Source organism: Hyalella azteca, unplaced genomic scaffold (genome assembly GCF_000764305.2).
Source record: "Hyalella azteca isolate HAZT.00-mixed unplaced genomic scaffold, Hazt_2.0.2 contig12079, whole genome shotgun sequence".
Lineage (NCBI taxonomy): Eukaryota > Metazoa > Arthropoda > Malacostraca > Amphipoda > Hyalellidae > Hyalella > Hyalella azteca.
The window spans coordinates 146,553-166,164 of record NW_025942047.1 but is presented as its reverse complement, the minus strand read 5'-3'; the positions used below and the strand labels follow the sequence as shown (position 1 = coordinate 166,164).

At 43.7% G+C, this 19,612-nt stretch overlaps 1 protein-coding gene across 1 annotated transcript in view; it reads left to right on the top strand.

Moving 5' to 3' along the window:
- Positions 1–19,612, top strand: part of LOC108664356 (protein phosphatase 1 regulatory subunit 12A) — a 39,260-nt gene that overhangs the window by 9,337 nt on the left and 10,311 nt on the right. The window contains exons 2-6 of the mRNA XM_047883138.1: positions 11,299–11,429; positions 12,002–12,129; positions 13,021–13,171; positions 14,786–15,025; positions 15,707–15,798. Of these exons, the coding sequence (XP_047739094.1) occupies positions 11,299–11,429; positions 12,002–12,129; positions 13,021–13,171; positions 14,786–15,025; positions 15,707–15,798 (742 nt within the window). The remainder of the gene's footprint in view (positions 1–11,298; positions 11,430–12,001; positions 12,130–13,020; positions 13,172–14,785; positions 15,026–15,706; positions 15,799–19,612) is intronic.

Here is a 19,612-nt window from a genome sequence, read left to right as displayed (position 1 = left end):
CTAGTTACCGCGGTGCTTGTAGCGTCACTAGTTACCGCGGTGCTTGTAGCGTCACTAGTTACCGCGGCGCTTGTAGCGTCACTAGTTACCGCGGCACTTGTAGCGTCACTAGTTACCGCGGCACTTGTAGCGTCACTAGTTACGGCGGTGCTTGTAGCGTCACTAGTTACCGCGGCACTTGTAGCGTCACTAGTTACCGCGGCGCTTGTAGCGTCACTAGTTACGTGCGGTAAGCACGTTGAAACGCATCCACTTATCGGTCTCGGTAATTTAATTCAGTGTTGCTGTCTGTTGTGTTCGTCGTCATAAAGAAGCTGCCGCGCGCTGCTTGCCATATCCCGATCCTCTTACAATAATTCAGGAAGTGCAATAGAACCACAATAACTAATTCAAATGTAACTCGATCAAGTGGTCCTGTACATATATTATCCTTAAGGTTAATTAAATATTTCTTTGTTAGAAACCCTTTTGTAAGCACGAAAACTAATCGTGATTATTCCCTAAAGAAAACCGCTGTGAAATAACTTCAAACTTGTAGCGTTTAATTCAATTATTAGTTAATACGCAATATGTACTATTATATATTATATTATGCCGCAAATGAGTTCCCTCCAAGTAAATGCGGTTATAACATCGTTAATTACGAGTTGATTTTGTTGAATATCCTCCTAATTTGAAAATCCTCGGGTCTCACTCGCATCTTGTCTGCTCTATTAATTGTTAATGCATCAGTATCTACGTACAATAACGTGTGTTTGTGTAGATATTACTTATATAGTAGGACAAACTTAATATATTCTATAGACGTGAGGGTGTTATACGTGTTCAGTGCACGCGACGCATTCAGCAGCCCATTTTCTGTCTATCTTATTCAAGCACGTATTAGCTAAATTGATCTTACCTATATAGAATGCTGATAGTTTTATACAACAAGTTTCGAAATTTCAAGCTCTGCATTTGTTTGCCATTTGTGGTAAATAAATGCACTATCATCCGGTATTTCGTAAAAAGAATTCGTATTTTGAAAGTTTATTGTCATTAGTTTTTCCCGAAAATTTAAATATATTTCCTAGCGTTGAGTGAGGAGGCCCTGGCTTTGCCTTAGCGCAGTGTACAGAAATATACTATAAAATATACCTTATATGCAAGGGGCATTTATGTATATTATCCACTCTAAATAATTTGCTGCTGCAAAAATATCTCTTCTGATTAGAGGAGACGATAAAACCCTGGCTGCTGTAACGAGAACAGCCATTGCCTGGCCTAGAGGCGCCATGAGCGGCGGTAAATTGCAGCTGTCGTTACAGGGGTGTGCGTGGACCACGAACGCTGCGTGATGCGTGGGCCACGAACGCTGCGTGATGTGTGGGTCACGAACGCTGCGTGATGCGTGGGCCACGAACGCTGCGTGATGTGTGGGCCACGAACGCTGCGTGATGTGTGGACCACGAATGCTGCGTGATGTGTGGACCACGAACGCTGCGTGATGTGTGGGCCACGAACGCTGCGTGAAGTGTGGACCACGAACGCTGCGTGATGTGTGGACCACGAATGCTGCGTGATGTGCAGTGCCATACGAACGGTGCGTGAATGACGCGGCAATGACTCAAGAATGTCGGTGTCGCAGGTGTTGCGTGCTGCCTCCTCCCATTCAGTGAGGGGCTCCCCCTCGTTCAGTGAGGGGCTCCCACTCATCCAGTGAGGGGCTCCCACTCGTTCAGTGAGGGGCTCCCCCTCATTCAGTGAGGGGCTCCCACTCGTTCAGTGAGGGGCTCCCATTCGTTCAGTGAGGGGCTCACCCTCATTCAGTGAGGCCCTCTCCCCTCATTCAGTGAGGGGCTCCCCCTCATTCAGCGAGGCCCTCTCTCCTCATTCAGTGAGGGCCTTTCCCTCATTCAGTGAGGGTCTCTCCCCTCATTCAGTGAGGGCCTCTCCCCTCATTCAGTGAGGCCCTCTCCCCTCATTCAGTGAGGGCCTCTCCCCTCATTCAGTGAGGCCCTCTCCCCTCATTCAGTGAGGGCCTCTCCCCTCATTCAGTGAGGCCCTCTCCCCTCATTCAGTGAGGCCCTCTCCCCTCATTCAGTGAATGGTTCCCCCTCGATCAAGACACGAGCCTCGCTCTCCTAGGTTGTCGATAATGGTTGACATGTTGTCCATAAAATAACCTCGGTTATTATCCTTATCAATAACTGCCAAAGCTCGAAATATATTCGTTATTTTCACGCGCATTGAATCCAGTTAGCGTTCATAGGACAATGCGTACACTCCACTGCATATCTGCGTCGCTCGGTGTGTACTGACCGCGCATCCGTTATTGATAATACAGCTTGTGTGGTTTGTGTTGTCGCTGATTATACAGTTTGTGTGGTTTGTGTTGTTACTGCTACCTGCATTTCTGATGCAATAACCCAGCTAACGAAGACTAAACTGCTCGCCTAGTGTAAAGGTTATTAATTGGTCTTGCTCGGGGATCAAATTGTTGCTGATTTTATGGCAGATTTTAATGACGATTTAGCACGTGTTCAAGGTTAGATATTGAAATCCCTCATGATTCAACAGCTGCTATGATTTATCGAGTCCTGCGTGGTCCGTTGATATTCAAAGCCAACTCATTGCATCCGGCCGCAACGTTATCTTCCGTTGGTGATAAGAGTGATATCTATTTTACACGTTTTTGCTCACCCTGTCTACGCCAAAGCGCTGTTTGCTTAACCTGAATCTGCGTTCAGTGCGGAAAAATGTAATTTTTGTTTATAGTTCGGTTTTAAAGGGTTTAGGGGGTATTTTTCGCATGTAATATAGATTTTTTTTGCGTTTAGTTCGCGTGTAATTATAGAGATTTCGAATAATGTTTACTATGGAAAAGAAATCTCGGTCTACCAGAAGCTTCCAGGAATGATGGGGCTGGAAAGCATTGAGTTATGACCAGAAGAAATTGATGAGAGATAGGGGGACAGTGTGTACAGTGGTACACGGTGATTTTTTTATATATTAAAATGTACAACACCACTTTGTGACACGTTAATCAATGCATTAATTACTGTCTGCCTCAAACAGTTGTTAAATAATATCACTCACTAAGCATGAACAGTTTAGCTGCCACACCTTATAATAGACTCTTGCGTTTCGTCTTTTTTTCCATTCGAGACGAGACGATACCTACAACAGGGGTTGTATCGTCTACCAAAGTTTCTGGTATATTACTATGTAAAATGATAGTGCATTTGAAGGGACTGAGCGAATTTGAAAATTTATAACTAATAACTACAAGAAAAGGCTAGTGGCCTCGTGCACAGGGGTACTGCCTGCTTCAGGGGTTAATAGCGACTAGCGGCCATGCAGTAGCTGCCGTTGTGAGCCTACTTCTAGCCAACAAGTCATTACGAAACAGACATTTGCCAAGGAAACCATTATACTTCTTATTTCTTTAATAATCTTTGCTTATAAATTAAATGACTGAGAGGTCCACGAACAAGTTCAGAGAGCCTACAGTGGCGCTTTCTCTACTCGGTTGGGAAATCTCGCCAGCGATAGCCTACATAGGTGGTGATAGCATAAGATACCGTACATTCTTCAATACTTCGCTAGGGGTGTTAACTTTGGCTTTGGTTAATGACATCGAAGCTTAGGACGTATTCGTCCACTATTCTCATGAAAGTCTCGACTTCAAAATTTAGTAAAACCTCATCTACATTGCCTCATCTCTCAAGTTCGTCTAATGCCATATCAGAATCTTTGTTTTAACCGACATATATAATGTTTCTTCAGCCTTAGAACTAACCAGCGTCGGCACGAAAAAGGTATCTACACTTCTTCAATGTGTTGTCATCATTGACCTTGTAAATATCGCCACAAAGTTTTCACCTACCATTGGTCTAGCTTACATATCTCGGTCATCATGAGCATCGCTTGTTCTTTGTCCTCAAAATATTTCCAGTTACCACTTCTGATTCGTGGCGTCTTGCAAAGCTTGAGAAAGCCCTACATTCTACTAAATGGCTGACCGATCGACATTACGTCACCAAGTCGCGGTGATGTCAGTAATTAAGCGTACTGAACTCGTATGGTTCTCGTCATGCGCTATTAAAAGCTCAACAGTAACATCATTCACTAAATATTGAGCCATACATTGCCGAATTTGCTAACTAATTTATCTGTAAAATTAGTTTGACAGCCGTATGTGTCGCTGAATCAGCCCCTGACTGGCAACTGCTCATTAACCATCAATGTTCGAAATGTTTCGTTTCGTTTTCGTATATTAAGAAATATTCTGCTTTGCCGTGAATATTTAAGACATGTCTCGTCTCGTTACGTCACGTCTCGTTTTGTATCTATTTGTCTCCTATCGTTTCATAATTACCGGGACACAAGATTTAAGGTCCCGGACACAAGTCTTGTCCCGGTTCATCCGTTTATTCCGGGTCAAATTTCACCCTCTGTCCCGTTATTTTTTCCTGGTTATTTCTCGTCTCATCTGGTTGTCCGGTTCATTTCGAGAAAATTATTTTATTACGAGACGCAGGAGTCTATTCAGCACGTCATTGTTCACTCTGACGTGGAGGTCGGCTGTGCTCCGCTCCATCTCTGTCCACTGTTCAGTCTTCTTTCACGCCATTACGATAGAGTCGCAATCCTCGTAAGTTTCTAGCGCATTTCTCATTTATGGAAAAAAAGACGCTTTTGTGCTCGTCATGACCGTCCGTCCGTCTGTCCGTTTCTTCGCGTTTTCGGCAATTTAAGAAAATGCGCTCTCTGTCTCTCACTGCAGTGAGTACTGAGTTATGTTTTTTATTTAGTGACAATTAGATAATTTTTGCGGTGAATTCCTTTTGCTCCAGCATTCAGTGTTCAAGATTTCGTACGCAATTCCCTGCACAGTACCCGCAGCTAGACATTCGCTGACTTGCTAAAAGTAGTAGTACTTAGTTGAGCTTTTATATATTCATTCATATTTATTCTATATTCATATAATGTATAAAGCATGAAATAATTTCTAACTCGTGTCTAATAATTTTACAGACTACGTTTAGATCGCCAGGATGAAATAAATTTATGCTGGAATCGATACCCGCCTCTGTTCAACCTGCATTAGCAGGCTCACGGCTGAAATCTCTTGAGCCAAGAGATCTGACGCCGTGGCAATCAAGACCTCCCCTTCATCAACAATGGCATCAGTTTACACTTGATGTTCGTTCGCTAGCGGCTGTTTTTTGAGCTGCTTCGTTGATTTAGACGGTGAGCAATTGTTTCGAATATGGATTCGGCCTTCTTCTTCCAAATAATATGCGCATATTTTCATTAATTCCAGCAATCAAGCTTCCTATAAATCACAATGAAGCCTTGCTTCATCTGTCAAACGGGTTCCTAAACGGTCAATCACGCTTCAGACAATAGATTGACTCAAGCTTTCGATCAAGCCACTTGATCGTTTTGAGGCTCGTTTAGACCTTAAACACAATCCGTTATCGCCCGTCTCTGCTCCACTTCCAGCAGTAAGAATCTCGTAAGTTAGAATCTTGTAAGAATCTTGAAGTAAGATACAAGGTACCACGGCACCTTGTATCGACTTGTCCTGAACGCAGATGTCCGTTAATTACGTTTTGCCTCACTGCCGGGCCCCAATCCATCTCAAATGTTGTCACAGATTGGCCGGCTTGTTTGTTGCGTTTATGGAGTGTTTTCAAATGAAAATCGATCGCTGAACACGGCCATGCTTCTTTGTTCATCTACTGTTGGTGAATGCAGCGATAAAAAATGTGCATAACTTGACCAATTTTTCTATCAGAGACATGTTGGAAACGACGGTTCTTTTCGCCTCTGTTGCTCGGTAAAATTTCTTGCCGTCGTGTGTGCAGAAGAAAAGATTTAATTTCTGAAAGTGCAATTTAATATTTTTTACCACGAACTCGTGATGAACTATCGTGTCTGTGTTCGTGGCAGAAATGGTTGACTCCAAAAACGTTTCGATACAGAGGATACTCCTGGAACGTTTAGTTATGATCACTCTCAGCCACGGTGCACCATAAACGTTTCTCTCCGCCACGAATGCACCAAACGTTTCTCTCCGCCACGAATGCACCAAATGTTTCTCTCTGCCATGTGTACGCCTTATACCGGTACGTTTCTTTGACGCGGATGCGTCTGAAACTTTTCTCCCGGCCGTGTATGCGTCTCAAACGTTTTTGCGCCGTTTGTGCGCTTCAAACGTTTCATTGTCGCATGTGCGCCTCAAACGTTTCTTTGCCGTGTGTGTGTCTCAAACGTTTCTTCGCCGTGTGTGTCTCAAACGTTTCTCTGCCGTGTGTGCGTGTCTCAAACGTTTCTTTGCCGTGTGTGCGTGTCTCAAACGTTTCTTTGCCGTGTGTGTGTCTCAAACGTTTCTTCGCCGTTTGTGCTCCTGCAACTTTTTTTGCTGTGGGTACACCTCAAGTGTTTCTATTCGCTTATAAACGTTTCTGCAAACGGGTTTTTCTACGGCGTTAATATGGTTACAAAATTTATTAGAGTCATAACGTCTACAAAGTAACATTTTTACAACCCATTTATCATAGAATAAATGCTCGCATAAGCAATAAATGAATCATGTTTCAAGCTTTATAAGGGCGATAAGCTCCCAAACGTTGCTCTTAATATCCTGTGTCTCACTGCCGTTTACAAAGACCAATCGTTCCATGTGTCCAAACGCAAAAAATTAATATATCTACGTTGTTAAATCGATTGTGTAGATAGAGCAATGAAATAACTCATTTCGAAACGTCATGAATGGGACTGTTCATTGCTTAATTTTTTACATTATTTATTGTTATGCGGTATAGACGGCAAACTCTGCTGACGGGGTGAGGGGCGGAGGCCTTAAAGGGATGGTGATGGTGTGGTGACGTGACGATGGTGCATGACATTAATTGTGATGAAGAGTAGTGCGATGATGGTGGAGGTAGGGTGAGGTGGCGGTGGTGAGGTAGGGATGTGATTGTTGTAGTGCTGTGGTAGGGGTGTGTTGGTGCTAGTGGTATGCCGAGGGACGATGGTGTGGTATGGGTGTAGTTGTGGTATGGGTATGGTTGTGGTATGGGTGTAGTTGTGGTATGGGTGTAGTTGTGGTATGGGTGTAGTTGTGGTATGGGTGTAGTTGTGGTATGGGTGTAGTTGTGGTATGGGTGTGGTTGTGATGGTGGTATAGTAGTGATGGGGCTGTGTGGTGATGGTAAGGTGGTGTAGTAGTGATGGGGCTGTGTGGTGAGGGTAAGGTATTGGTGTGGTAGTGATGGGGCTGTGTGGTGATGGTAGATGTGAGGGGATGAAGGTAAGTTACCTGCGGTCGGCCTCGCTATTATTAGGCTAACGTCTGGTCCCGGGGAGCTGTTCTTGTTACGTCGCCCGGGCTGCTGTTATTGCAGGCAGTGCTGCTGATGTTGTTCTTCCTGCCGTTGCTGCAGGTGTTATTGCTGGCAGTGCTGCTGATGTTGTTCTTCCTGCCGTTGCTGCAGGTGTTAAACAAATTACTTTATATTTATATACCCTGTATTATCATTGATTAATTAACCGGAATTTCAATAATTTTCGGTGAGAAATTTAGAATTTCTCACAATTGCTGGCAGTGCTGCTGATGTTGTTCTTCCTGCCGTTTCTGCAGGTGTTATTGCTGGCAGTGATGGTGATGTTGTTCTTCCTGCCGTTGCTGCAGGTGTTATTGCTGTTACAAATGTTTGTTGTTAGCGTTTTTGTACCTAGGAATGCTACTGTATTGTGAATTGCTGTATGATGGTTTGTAGCTGTATAGCTGAACCACAGTTGATGCCACACAGTTGATGCCACAAAGTTGATGCCACACAGTTGATGCCACCCAGTTGATGCAACACGGTTGATGCCACACAGTTGATGCCACACAGTTGATGCCACACAGTTGATGCCACACAGTTGATGCCATACAGTTGATGCCACACAGTTGATGCCACACAGTTGATGCCACACTGTTGAGGCCACACTGTTGATGCCACACAGTTGATGCCACCCAGTTGATGCAACACGGTTGATGCCACACAGTTGATGCCATACAGTTGATGCCACACAGTTGATGCCACACAGTTGATGCCACACAGTTGATGCCACACAGTTGGTGCCACACAGTTGATGCCATACAGTTGATGCCACACAGTTGATGCCACACAGTTGGTGCCACACAGTTGATGCCACACAGTTGATGCCACACAGTTGATGCCACATTGTTGATGCCACACAGTGGTTCAGCCACTGCCCTCAATGGCCGCCAGCCAAAACAACTGCAGCTGCGTGCGAATTTCCTGACGTTTGTTGGTAATATTTCTTTCTTCCTTCATGTTTTTTTCCCTCTTCATTCATTTCCCTCATTCCATTTCTATATTTATATTCATTGCATTTAATATTATCCTCATTTTCTTAAAATTTGTATTTTAAGAATTTTCATATTCTGTATTTAATATTTTCTCTCATCTTTACCACCTCAGAAGCACCGTATAGGAAGATAACATCACCTTCACATTTTTCTCGGTGAATTCATTAATTTTCCGCTTCATTTACTTCATATTCTTCATTTCTTCTCTCTTCCTGTCTCATGTTTTTTCTTAAATTTACGGACTTTACTTTAACGTTCGTCGTTGAGATGAATCTTCGCGCACATAATTAAAGCATGCAAGTTATTGCCTCGAGTATACTAGCTGAATTTAGATTTATTGTTTTGTACAGTGTCTGCTTGTTAAAGTAACACCCAATTAAGGCTTTCTTTTAGTATTGAATGAGTAACGTTACTTAAGCTGTAAGTTAGAAATTACGTACTTCATTCAAATTTAAAACTCCTTTGATTTTTTGACTGGCTATTGAATATTTAGACTAAATAACCAGTTAATTGCATACTAATAAACTACGCTGAATATTGATTCGGCCGCGTATGAAAGGTATCGAGTTACGAAGCTGTGATTTCTTCTAATTTATTGACGAACGCTTGCTTGACTTGGCGAAGACAGCAGACAAGTTTAATAACCTGGCGAACTTCCAACGTTTGGCAGCGGCGGTCTATACGCAAATATATTGCCTGAATCTGTCAGGCAATTGATTCGAGTCGTCATTATTTGATATTTTAACGTCAGTCTCGTCTGTCTCGCGGCATTCGCGCTTAGTCGTCATTATTTAATATTTGAAGTTTAAACGTCAGTCTCGTCTGTCTCGATCGAGGCATTCGCGCTTAGTCGTCATTATTTAATATTTTAACGTCAGTCTACCTGGAATAACAGGTTTTGCCATTACGAACTCCACCCGTCATCAAATTGCGTTTACGATTTCGTGTGGAAATATACTCACCTGCCCTTGCGCTGTCATCTTATTTGGTGATTTAGTGCCCCTCAGGGGGGACTTCTGACGCGTATCTGTGCTCGTCAGAAGTCCTATGGGATTTCGCGCTCCTATAGGGGGATTGTTCCTGAGCGTCCCACCGCTGAGCTCGCGGTGTCTGACTGCTGTCTGACTGCAGGTCTCAGTTGTGGGGTTAAGTTATCATATAGGTAGGATTCCTTACATTAAGTCATTTTGTAGATGTATGTATTATTATTCCTTGCATTTCCCTTCTCTGTCTCTCTCGTGCGGGTGGCCGACGTCCCGTGTAAGCGACCTCTTGTTCGAGTGTCTTAGTTTCTGTTGCTTTTCACCTGTCCCTCCTTGTCACCTGTCCCTCCTTGTCACTTTGTCTCTTTGAGATGCTAACGCTGCTTCCTTCGAGCCAGCTTCGGCGGGCTGGACAATTTAGACCTTCCGCCCCTTGTGGGTGATGAACAATTTGAGACTCTGAATAAATAAGACCTTCCGCCTCGTTGGCGATGTTATATTTTGATCTCAGGTGCGAAATATCTTGATAGCTGAAGCGCTAGTAAATCATTCTACTACTACTACTACTACTGGCCATTTGCTGCAGTAAATCAACGAATATAGGAGTGTATTGCCTTGTATATTGCATATTTTTAACCCGGCGTTCGTCGAGTTGTCGTTGCTCTTTCTGTCAGCTTAATGAGCGCTTTTCCCACTTACTCCTAACACTGAGGGCGGGTTGAGATATTTCTAGAAGAGACACTTCGGTAATGCGCTGGGTGATTAGGTCACTCCCCTCAGTGTGGTGGTCACGGCTCCCCTTAGTGTGGTGGTCGCCACTCCCATCAGTGTGGTGGTCGGGACCGAGAGGAGTGCCCCCCCTCTGAGCCGGTAGGGAGGGCACGGAACTAAAGTGGGTTTCTCGGTTTGAGAGGGGACGTATGGGCCCAGTTAAGTCGTAATTGAGTGTGACGCTAAGCTCTCTTCAAGTGCATTGCTTCTGAGCTCGGCTCTTGAAGAATGAGCGGAGCTCTTGAGCTGGGCTCTTGATATGGAGGCAGACGTAGGTAGGTGTGAGGCCCAGCCCTCACCATCATCTGCTGCATCACACACAGTATTTTTTATCGTTTAATTAAAAGCGCTGTGTCTACATTGTGTCTCTTTTATATTATAAACTTCCTCTTCTTTATAATTCTATTATTGTGCACTTGGCTACGGCTACGTTCAGCAGATACTTTCCACCGTAATGCACGAATGACGTGACAACTGCAAGTGTGTATGAATGGCATGAAATCGCGGCACGTGTGTGTGCACAGTGCTATGCTTCTCTGATGTTGCTTTTATCTGTAACACCAAACAAAATAAAAATTTTTGTATTCTCATTGATGCGTCTGAGGAATCAATTTATTATGTAAGTGATGTCATAGAAGCCATTCCTTCGCTTCGCTTGTAATCTTTTATCATCGGACTCTACTTTACCCGAACTATCAACTGTGTTATCAATGTTTGATTTTGCCTTTCTCATGAAATTCGCATTCATCTCGAACATTGAAACTTGCGCAAGCTATTTACAAAAAATAAAGAAAAAAATCAATAGCGATTTGGACCCAAAGCGGTCGTCTACTTTGCATGAAAACATGTCTATCCCGCCACTATCACGTCACCAGTGACTACAACATGTCTGTCCCGTCACTATCACGTCACCAGTGACTACAACATGTCTGTCCCGCCACTATCAAGTCACCAGTGACTACAACATGTCTGTCCCGTCACTATCACGTCACCAGTGACTACAACATGTCTGTCCCGTCACTATCACGTCACCAGTGACTACAACATGTCTGTCCCGTCACTATCACGTCACCAGTGGCGTGACACTACCAATAACACCCCAATAACAAGACCTCTCCTCACCCCCAGGCATGCATAGACAACACCAATAACACCACCTCCCCTCACCCGCAGGCATGCATAGACAACAACCTGAGCATCGTCGAGTTCTTAGTGGACGCGGGGGCAGACATCAACAGGAGCGACATGGAGGGCTGGACGCCCCTGCACGCTACCGCCTCTTGTGGCTCCCTCACCATGGCTAAGTAAGGCTCATTCACTGATATATTATAAGTATATATCGTTCTTGTTCATGTAAAAACAGTTTAGTGTATGGAGCTAATTTATGAAAAACAGTAACATCACTACGATAATGTAGCTGTGAATTATACCACTGCTTCCTGTTGTTCTTTCGCCATGGTTAAGTAAGGCTCATTCACTGATAGATATCGTTCTTGCTGATGTAATTACAGGTTAATTTATGGAGCTAATTTATGAAGAACGGCCGCAGGAGTTATGCATCACTGTCCAGTAATAATGTATCACTGTTTATTACCACACAGTTTCCATCGGTTCTCTCTCATTGAATAAGTATACGGCATGTTAATAGCTTATATTAGTCAATCGTTCTGATGCTATAACTGAGTAATTTGTGAAGCTAAGCTGCAGGAGTTAGGCATCACTCTATTGATGTAGCTGTGTTTATTATCATAAAGCGTCATGCTTATGTTCCTCATAGACCGATGGTCTGACCTCTCACTACTGTACCCTCACTGCCCTCAGGTTCCTCATAGACCGAGGGTCTGACCTCTCACTACTGTACCCTCACTGCCCTCAGGTTCCTCATAGACCGAGGGTCAGACCTCTCACTAGTCAACAACGACGGAGAGCTGCCGGTGGACGTGGTGGACGAGCCTGCCATGGCCACGCTGCTGGCTCAGGAGATGGCCGCCAGGGGCATAGATGGTAAATTTGTAAAATAATGCAGTTAAAATGTTATACATCACTTTTAGTCTTTTAAAATATTATTTTCTATCTCATCTACCCATAAATACCGTTATATTCGAAATGCACAAGGAATGCTACAGTTAAACTATTATTTTATCTTATCTGTTCCCCTTATAAATAACGTTAAGGTGGAAATGCACCTAGAATAGTGCAGTTAAACTATTATATTCAACTTTATATATTTTACTTATAAATACCTTGGGGTAATTATAAATACTTACCGTTAAGGGGGAAATGTTCTTCAAATATCGCTGCTTGGCAGCTAATCTCAGACGCTGATTCATGCATGTTACAAAAATGTTGGTAATTATGATTATTATTCTTTCATTGTGACGGCTTAAATTAAATATCGGATCATGAACTACTAATATAGTGAACACGTCCACATGTCAGACTTAATAATGATGATATCTATATAACGTCTTCCGTTTATGACAGTTCAGGCCATAATCTTTTATAATGAACTCTGTCATGAAAAAAACTCTGTCGATGACTTATACGGTACTACTACTGTAAGTCATCGTAAAGCTTGTTTTGAAGATACGATGAATTTACTGTTCTTTTTCTTTGCTTTCTAACTACCATTTGTTTAACTCACGATTTAATTAAACTATTGATATAAGTATTTGTACGGGAGCTAAATAACTTTCGCACCTCGGTATATTTAAAAACTGTGCGTTTTCTTTGCTTTTAATTACGTACTCGTTTAACGTACAATTTTAGCAGAAAATATTTATATAGGAGCCAAATAACGCTCATACCTATAATTAATACGATGCTGGTGCTAATCAACACGGTGCTGGTACTAATCAACACGGTGCTGGTGCTAATCAACACGGCGCTGGGCAGGCAAGACGGCGCGCAGTGCAGAGGAGCGCTGTATGCTGCAGGACGTGACGCAGTGGCTGCACGAGGGCTGCCCTCACGACGCCCCTCACCCCAAGACGGGGGCCACCGCCCTGCATGTCGCTGCTGCTAAGGGCTACACTAAAGTCATGAGGTGAGGGCTACACTAAAGTCATGAGGTGAGGGCTACACTAAAGTCATGAGGTGAGGGCTACACTAAAGTCATGAGGTGAGGGATACACTAAAGTCATGAGGTGAGGGCTACACTAAAGTCATGAGGTAAGTCATACCTTAATGTGGCTGCTAAGGGCTTTTGAGTTTTAGCTGTGCCATAGATTTATGCTGGCTGTATAGATGTTGCAGGCTGTATAGATGTATGCAGGCTGTATGTGTGGTGGCTGTATTGATGTATGCCGTATGTAAGCAGGCTGTATAGATGTATGTATGCAGGGCTGTATAGATGTATGCAGGGCTTTATAGATTTATGCAAGGCTGTATAGATTTATGCAAGGCTGTATAGATTTATGCAAGGCTGTATAGATTTATGCAAGGCTGTATAGATTTATGCAAGGCTGTGTAGATGTATGCAGGCTGTATGGATGTATGCAGGCTGTATAGATGCATGCAAGCTGTATAGATGCATGCAGGCTGTATAGATGCATGCAGGCTATATAGATGTATGCAGGCTGTATGGATGTATGCAGGCTGTATAGATGCATGCAGGCTGTATATATGTATGCAGGCTGTATATATGTATGCAGGCTGTATATATGTATGCAGGCTGTATATATGTATGCAGGCTGTATGGATGTATGCAGGCTGTATAGATGTATGCAGGCTGTATGGATGTATGCCGCTATGTAGATGTATGCATGGCTGTGTGCGCCGATTATAGGTTACAAGATCTTGTGAGGCTTGCCTCTGTATTCATTAATTGGCTGATTTTCGTGTTTACTGCAGCTAGTTCCCTAACAAAATTTAGAGTCGCCCCAGCTTCTGGTAATCCAAATCAGAAGCTTGCTGCGAATGCTGTTCAGTTTGCATTTGTATTCAGATTTGTCCATTATTCTGAAGGTATTATTATATTTGTGAGCACGGCGCACTATCATGTCAGGATGATCCTCAAGTTGTTGGTCATAATGTTGCTCTGCTTAAAATATCTTATTCTTGTAGATTCCGCTTTGAGTTGGGGCTTAAGATTCGGATTGATCGACATGGTTGTCTTGCGTTCTAGAACAAGTAGAAAGTTGTATCGAACTTATAGTTTCATTTATTTTTTTGGAATAGCGAATTTGTTTAATGTGAAATTTGCTACCTAATGATTTGAATTGAATTTTAGTTGAAATTACGGGGCAGTGAGTTCTAACATCATTTAGATTCATATAAGGGAAATCACTATTTATATTGTCATTATATTCTGTCGCGTAACACGCGCCCTCAACGGCCTTCACTGCCTATAATTTGCTTCATTGATCATAGCGTAGACTTGGTATCTTTAATAAACACATACTGCATATATAATTCTGGGTAGTCGGACAACTCTGAGATCGTTGCGAGGTAAGCGAGATGTGAACGTGTTTCGGTTCGTGCTTCACTTGGCCATGTGAAGCCCTGTGGTTCACGTGGTCCTGTGGTTCACTTGACTACGTGGTTCACGTGGCTCTGTGGTTCACTTGACCACATGCATCACATGTTCCCATAATTTATTCATAGCATGACCTATCACCTGCCCCTGTGGTCATGACCTATGACCTGCCCCCCTCCCCAGGCTGTTGCTGGACGCGGGGTGTAACGTGAACGCCCCAGATCTGGACGGCTGGCGCCCCCTGCACGCCGCCGTCCACTGGGGGCAGACCGAGGCTGTGGAGCTGCTGTGTGACGCCCTTGCAGACCTTGATGCCCTTAATGCGGTGGGACAGACCCCTGCAGACCTCGCAGACCCCTCCATCAGACCTCTGCTCGATGAGATGAGACGTAAACATCAGAACAGACACAACCGCAAGCGCAAGTGAGACCCGTGCTGTTAGACCCTTAGACCTTTAGACCCTTGGACCTTTAGACCTTTAGACTCTTAGACCTTCAGAACTTTAGACCTTTAGACCCTTGGACCTTTAGACCCTTAGACCTTTAGACCTTTAGAACTTTAGATCCTTAAATCCTTAGACCCTTACATCCTTAGACCATTAACCCCTTAGACCCTTTGTGTACGGGGCACTCCATACGTTGAACATTCGCTGCTTTGTTGTCATCATTTTTGCTATGTTGTGGTTATAAGGTTGTTATCATTACATTTATGTGATAATCATAAAGCACTTTCATCGTAATTTATTTTTAATAAATTATTGGGCTAATTGCAGAGATTTGAGTAATTCTAAGTTAGGATGTTTTGCAGAATAGTGAAGTTGGAACAGCAGCAGAGGGTGTAAGTTTAGTACTTGTAGACACACTTAATTAAGGAGAGAAATAGCGTCAGTTTCACAATATCGTGAAGAGAAATAACATTATCGTGAAGAGAAATAATACCTAATATCGAGAAATATTGTGAAATAAATACCTGTAGTACATGTACACGCGGAGGTTGTACCTGTAGTACATGTACACGCAGAGGATGTAAGTGTAGTACATGTACACGCAGAGGTTGTACCTGTAGTACATGTACACACAGAGGTTGTAAGTTTACTTGTTGCAGGCCGTCGCCGTCGCGGGAGTCTGGGCGACGTAAGGAGAGCAGCGGCGCCCGCGACACGGAGAACGGGCCTAGGGACCGGCCCACTGAGAACGGTGGGTGGGGTGGTCTTGCCAGGGACGGTGGGTGGGGTGGTCTTGCCAGGGACGGTGGGTGGGGGAAGGGTTGGGACGGTGCAGCGTATGACCAGCAATCAGCCGCCTATTAATCCTGCCATCAGTAACCAGCCCATGACAAGATCTTGATTTTAATATTATTCGCTTTACACCATCATACACGGGAGCAAATAGCCCAGAGTGTAATGATAGTCCACTACTGAACGTTATATCGAATCATCACAGACTGTAGCTCGAACTGTAACCAGCGGATAACGGATTGCCACTAATCAGCCCAGCTCGTTAGGGGAACTGCACAAAACCTGCCGTGCACCACCAGGCGATCCGCGGATCGAATATGGTGCACATATTCGATATTCGATCCGCGGATCGAATATGTCTTCCGAGGCATTGTTAAAATACGTAACTTCGCTCATAGCACACGAGGTTAGGTTTCAAATAACTTAGTTCTTTTTCAAAATCTATCGTCCTCGACGAGGGACATCCGTGGCTTCGTTAAATAACGTAATTTTTCGCTCACAGCATCTGAGGTTTGGTTTCAAATAACTTAGTTCTCTTCCAAAATCTATCGTCTTTCGACGAGGGAAATCCGGGGCTTTGTTAAATAACGTAACTTACTAACTTTTCGCTCATATCATCTGGGGTTAGGTTCCAGAAAGCGTAGTTCTGTTCCAAAATCTATCGTCCTTCAATGAGTGGCCGTTCGACCGTAGGCAGATTGGATGCACGGGCGAGAGACGTACGGCTTGGTGGCGGTCATCATATTTATTGCAGGCTGTTTTCCTGTGGGCTGTTTGGTCTACTTCAGTGGATGTGATCTGTCTGGGTTACAGTCAAGAAGTGTTATAGGCTACGTTCTTGAGGGAAGGGATCATGATAGTCCATTCTAAGCACGGTAGTGGTGGTCTCCAACAGGCGTCCCACGGGAGGCATGATGGGTACGAAGAGTCATGGGGCGATCACTTGGTGTGGTGGCTAGAGTGGTTGTAACCCGTAATGCTGGTTGTAACCCGTAATGCTGGTTGTAACCTGTAATCATGCATTTAGGTTGCAGAGACTAGTAACTTGACAACGTTTGCTTGGCGTTTTATAACTCATTCTTATCTTGGAAGCTTCTTAACAATCTCTTTATTTGAAGCAACATTTATTAACACGAAAGGTTTGCTAACTGTTTACATCAAACATTATATTGCATTCTGTGTTTGTTAGCATCAAGCGTATATTACTGAGAAATTACTTTACCATTATATGTTTAGTTTGATTAAACGCATCAAACGTTAGCTGGTATCAAACGCATGTTGACATATACGTTACTGCTAAGTTTTTCAGCATCTATCGTTTGTTTAAATTCACAATGCTGCAACGTTTACTTCAATTCACAATGCTGCTCCGGATTTCCACTTTAGAAGAAAGCGACACATCCTCTGACACCTCCACTAGTGGCGATAGTTCTAGTGACGGTAGCTCTTCTTCTAGTAACCCCAGTGACAACAACCCACTTAGTGACCATGCTAGTTATGCTAGAAACAACGAAAACTTCACCAACACTATCAGTCCTAGTGACACCATCAACGCGACGAATCTTAGTGAACCTCGAGTCATCAACGTCACTAGTTACACAAATGACATCGTTAACGCCACGAACACTAGTGCTGTTAGTGACACGAATACTTGTAACACTAGTAAGACAATAACCCTCGAAACATCATCCAAGGTAGCAACCACGCAAGCAACCTCGACGAACCCAAACAATAACAACAACTGCAGCGTTCTTAACCTACGCAGCCGAACCAATCCGGCAACCTGTTCCGGGAGTTCCCGGTACAACCGCTACAAAACCGGGCATTTTATGGAGGTTTCACCCACCCGTCTGCCGGGCAGCGGTTTGCAGTTTCCAGCCGCTTCTGAACCGGCGGCTGTAACTAGTCAAATAGACAAGTCTGTGAAGCCAATACTACCGACGTGTGGAAGCATCGCGACGCCCGTCAATAAATTAAAAGTTCCTCCTATTAATAAGACTACTAGACTTATATCGCCTATTACTGAAACATCTGAGACTACTAGTCAGATATCCCCCATTCCGGAGACAGCTAGAACTACTAGTCATATATCACCTATCATTGATACGACTAAGACTACCACTCATCGAAATAGTTGGGTAAACGTAAGTCAGTCCACACATGCAACACTGAGCGCAGTCCACAACTCTATCACAGCAAGTCCCAAGTCCACCACAGAAACGGAAGACTTCAAGAAAAATGTAGACCTCACCTACCTCAGTTTGCCGCGCGATGAAGACTGCGCAGTCTTCAGTAACAGTGACGTCATCATTAGTAACAGTAACGCAGTCATCAGTAACAGTGACGCAGTCATCAGTAACAGTGACTTGTGTCCCAACATGAACGCAGGATTGCGTCCCAGACCCGCGCAAACGTCGCAATCTTGTAACGACTTCAGCGTCGTCGCGCTCTCCGGGCCTGCGATGCTCAAGTCGTCGAGCTCGTCCTCGTGTCTGGGGACCATGGGGAGCTTGGGTGTTGCTGGGGACTTGAGTCATAGATCTCTCGGGGACTTGTGTGAGGGCATCAAGTTCGCTGATGAGGACGATGATAGCGGAAACGATGATAGCGCAGACGAGTTAGCGGTCAATGGCGGTGTGAACGTCTGCAGTAATTCACATGGCGGTGCATCAGATGGTGCTAAATGCTCCTCCTATACTCCTTCTCATGTCTCTCATGACCAACATCTATCCCCACATCATGACCAACATCTATCCCCAGATCATGACCAACATCTATTACCACATAATAACCAACGTCTTTTACCGCATCAAAAGCCAATTGAGAAATGCCAGAATAAAAAATATCTGGACAAACCAGATGAACAATACACATCAGTTTTAGTAGATAAACTGACTTGCCCACATCCACAACGTGCACATCATCAACTACCACCACAACATCACACTTCACTCGCAGGAGTTGCACCACCAGCACCACAACACATAACACAACACCTGATGCTGCCGATGTTGCACGGTGGTGAGTGGTGTTTCTGTGTCGTCTTATCGTCGTATTTCTTAACCCTCTACCGCCTGGCATGAGTAACCGCAGCAATATTAGCAGTATATTAATATTACGAATATAATAAAATAAATAATACGAGTAACCGGAGCAATATTGTCACAAGCCTACTTCCCAAAAAGGATACGTTTTAGTGAGCGCAAAATGACTTGCACTGATGGTTGCCGCCACGTACGACAACTTTAAAATGTTCTCTGTTGCGTACAAACGTCCTCAGGTTGCTACACTCAATAGTTTACGTATAAATTGCCGCCACGTACGACAACTTTAAAATGTTCTCTGTTGCGTACAAACGTCCTCAGGTTGCTACACTCAATAGTTTACGTATAGTTTAAGCTGAAAGTTATGTTCCCTGAGAGTGCCGTACGGCGGTAGAGGGTTAAATCGTTCTTTGAGACTCAATTTTCTCCTTATAATGTGTCTTTATTATTCATTATATTTATCTATGAAGGAAAAATTTGTCATTGCCATTTTTAACCTTTATTTCTTTATCCTACTCTATATGGGAATGCTCTCGTGTCCCGCTAAACTTGTTAAATTTAAGTTATTGCTAATAAATTACTATCACTGTTCAATTAGGCATGCATATTTTATCAAATTAAAGTTTTCGGTATGATTAGTTTATATTAGTTTTCTCTGGCTCCATTACGAGTGTTTTCTTCTCTTATTGAAGTCCTTTGTTTCGTCGTCTGTTCCCATTCCTTCTCCCT